Raw genomic sequence first — 3660 nt, 5'->3', positions numbered from 1 at the left:
AACCCGCCACCTTAGGTGTATGTGGCTGGCACCTTAGCTACCTGAGCCACAGGCGCTGAGCCGACCCCATTTTCCAAACATATTAAACTTGACCCTTGATGGAGGTCTCTGGTGTGGGCCAGGCCCCTACTTTTCCCTCTTCTGTCTTGTCCTCTACTCTCTGGATGAAGATACAGGCCCTTAGAAAGGGATCTCCTCAGAAGGGGTTGGCTGAGGCCACTGGGAAGGCCCTGCCTGTTTTGGATATCTCCTCCTCAGGCCATGTCTCCTCTAATCTAAGGTAGCAAGGCCAGCAAATGCCTGCCCTGAAGGGGACAGGGTTAGATGTGTGACTTAATAAGGTTGAGAGCCACATGTAATCCCCTAAGTACTTTGCTGGGTAACCTAAGATTATCTGGCCTGCAAACACCTGTTTTCACCCCTTTGTTGATAGCAGTATAAAAAGCATGCTGCTTAATACTCTAGGAACTGACAAGGGGTGGGGTGTACAACCATTTGTCCTATCTTGGACGTATCTCTTGGTGAGCTAGGCTGCACGTGCCCATCAGCAAGGGTGATGAAGGACTGGAAGGGCTTGCCCAGGTTTCCATCCATACACAGTTGTCAGGACCGTGCAGGAGACTTAAAGGTCAGGGCAGGGTTGTGGGTTCTTGGATCAGTGTAGCTGCTTACTCCCTCAGTGATGGGCAATGGGCCAGTCGTTTAGCTCCCCAGTCCACAATTTGTACGTCTTGGGAGGGAGGTTCTGTTTGCTATACACAAGGTAGTCACAAAGACCTGGGGAGGTCAATGTGACCAGACGTAGGTAGCACTACACTTGTAGAAGATAGGAACTAGACTGATGTAGACTCTTTGAGAGCAGAGCTGGTGCCAACCCTGTGAAACTGACCAATCATGTTCTAATCATTTAGAACTGCAAGTCTCTGCTTCGGGTGGCACAGAAGATGTTGCCAATTTGTTGGAGAATCATTTCTCTGCTGGAGATGCAAGTCTAGAGGAGAAAGAAAGGGTGCTTTATGCAGATGCAGCCCCTCAAGATGAGAATCTACTCCTTCACTACTCAGATTGCAGGGGGGCTGACAGCCAGGAGAAGACCACTGCTGGGGCCCCTCCCACTGACCCTGAAGCCAGCCTTTCCAACGTCTCAGCTGCAGAGTCAGCTCCAACTGGAGACAGGGATGCTGAGGGGCCTGGGGAGGAAGAGGAGGGCCCCCTATCAGCAAGCACCCTTCCTCCAGGAGGGGATGAGGGGCCCATGGAAGAAGAAGGACCTGAGCTCAGCTCTGGAGAGGAGGCAATGGGGCTTCCTGCAGAGGGAGCTGCCCTTGGTGGCACAGAAGGATGGGCTGGTAGTGGCGAGGTCCCCAAGGAAGCTGAGGAAGTCCCAGGGGACAGCCAGCCTGAGGCAGAGGGGGCCTCTCCTGGCTTAGCAGGCGAAGAGTTTCACAGCCTGGACATGGAGGGTTTGGGCAGCCCAGGGGCTGGTCAGGAGCCAGAAGTGCTTAAAGGAGCCCCAGATGTGGCTGTGGGAGAAGAGCTATTGGACATTGACACAGGAGCCAGGGGAGGCACTGAGGCCCAGGGCAAACCTGGCACAGAGGTGAGGGTCAGCTCAGGGTCTGAGGGCACCAAGACCCCTGAGGCAGGAGGCACAGAGGAGGACATGGATGAGGCCTCCTCTGAAGAAGAGGCTGGCGACAACAGTGGAATCCCATCTGCAGAAGAGTCAGAAGAAAGTGGTGATGCGGCAAGTTCAGAAGAAGCAGAGGATGCCTCTGAGGAGGAGGAGGAGAAGGAGAAGGAAAAGGAGGAACAGAAGGAGGAGGTGGCAGGGGAGCCTGAGGAAGCAGCAGGAACCAACAGTCATCGGGACAAAGGGGCTCAACTCAGCCCCAAGGAATTGAATCCAAGGCCCGAGGGCGACAAGGCCCGGGAAGCTATGACAGAGGATCTCGAGGAGGGACTTCTGGGGAGGGGGGCTCCCACGACTGCTCCCCAGGGTAGGAGTTCCTTAAGAGCAACCCAGCACCTTGGGCAGCTGTATTCTGGAAATCTTGTGTTGGGGGAACAGGCAGGGACAGGGTGGGACAGTCAGATAGACAGGCAGGGACAGTCTTGTGTTGGGGGGACAGACAGGCCCCAGCCAATCTTGGGTTTGGCAGGGAGGTCCCAGGCAGGGTTCCTACCTGGGGATTTGCCTTTGGGCTGCACATTAGCTACTTGCCTCTGGTTTGGAGGGGCTGGTGAGTGGGTCCAGAGGGCCTTGGAACTTCTGAGCCAGGCCAGCTAGCCTCCCCTTCCGGGTCCCTGGATGCACTTTAATACACATCAGCACCTCAGCCTAAAGAACTGAGGGGTTTATGATGGGGTCCCCGTGGCCAGCTGGTGGAGGGTGTGCTGGGAGTTGGTGGGGGTGGGTTGGGAATGCCTGGGTGATTGCCTGGGTAAGTAAGCACTTGGGGTCTTCCCTGAAGACTAGGCCATAGATGGCATTGGAGAGCTGAGACCATCATGTGATAAGAACTCAGGCTGGCTGTGACCACTGATGTCTTACAGATGCTCACTTGAAGCAAAGGGATGGGACCAGGAGCAGGGGGTGGGGAAAGGGCAGGGCCCTCAGAGTAGTATCTGGCACTGGGAACTCACTGAGTGCCGACTTAGACCAAAGTTGGGCTCTCAGGGTGGGGTGGGGGTCTTAAGCCTTTACTTTCCCAGGTGGCTCCCCCCAGGGTTGCTTGCAGACTCTATCTTGCTTACTCTCTGTGGGTGCTTGTGCCTTGCAGAAAGGAATTCGTGCTGCAGTCAATAAGCTCCTTGCCTTCCTCTTTCCCTGCCCTCCCTCTTCTGGGTCTAGGTGAAGCATCACTGTCCTGAGGTACTGCACAAGGCTGATTGATTCTTCTTTACTTTCCAACCCAACTGGAAGTGGCTTCCCTCTGCCTCATGGGCTAGGGTCCGCCACTCCTAATTACCTAAAATTCCCTCTACAGGCAGCCTGGGTGGAGGTGGCTGGGATATTAGAGGCCCCGGGGAGTTGAGCATCCCTCCTCAGAGTCTGCAGATAAAGTGAGCATCTCTTGCTTGCTTGGACAAAAGAATAGTTGACCCACTCCCCCTTAAAGGTACACAAGATGTGATGTAGGGGCTCTTCCCAGCCCTTCACACACAGCCAGTATGATCCTAGTGAAGTACTCACTTGGCTGTGACAGTTGTCTGCTTAGAGCTCCTTCTGATTTCCTTTGCTGTTAGGATGAAAAGCAAACCCTGGGGAGGCCCTTGAGGCCCTGCCAGACCAGCCCTGTCTTTAGCTGCCTAGTACTCAGCTCTGCCGCACTGCTGCAACATCCCTTCCTCCTGCTTCTTGCTAAACAACTCCTGTCTCAGGGCTTCCACAGGAAACTTTTGTGCCTTCTTTGCTTAACTCACTCCTACTCAGCAGTAGACCTGGGAGGTTCTTTCTGACATCCTTGCTGAGACTGTGCAGGCTACTGCTTGGCATACTTCCCTCCTAGCTTCTGAGCATTTCTTCCCATGGCCATTTCACCATTTATAACTACTATAATATTTTGCTTCTATTATTTACTTATTTGAGACAGAGTTTTACTTTGTCACCCTCTGTGTGCTGTGGCATCACAGTTCACAGCAACCTCAAACTCTTGG

General features: G+C 54.0%; 1 protein-coding gene across 1 annotated transcript in view; it reads left to right on the top strand.

Annotated features, from left to right (window-relative positions):
* The window catches only part of SRL (sarcalumenin), a 43696-nt gene that overhangs the window by 27511 nt on the left and 12525 nt on the right, over positions 1–3660 (top strand). The window contains exon 2 of the mRNA XM_023513866.1: positions 912–2000. Coding sequence (XP_023369634.1) covers positions 912–2000 — 1089 coding nt within the window. The remainder of the gene's footprint in view (positions 1–911; positions 2001–3660) is intronic.

The sequence above is a fragment of the Otolemur garnettii genome, unplaced genomic scaffold (assembly GCF_000181295.1).
Source record: "Otolemur garnettii isolate 467f Iridium unplaced genomic scaffold, OtoGar3 scaffold00044, whole genome shotgun sequence".
NCBI classification, from domain to species: domain Eukaryota; kingdom Metazoa; phylum Chordata; class Mammalia; order Primates; family Galagidae; genus Otolemur; species Otolemur garnettii.
Note: the sequence above shows the minus strand (reverse complement) of the source record. Positions and strands in the feature narration are given on the sequence as shown.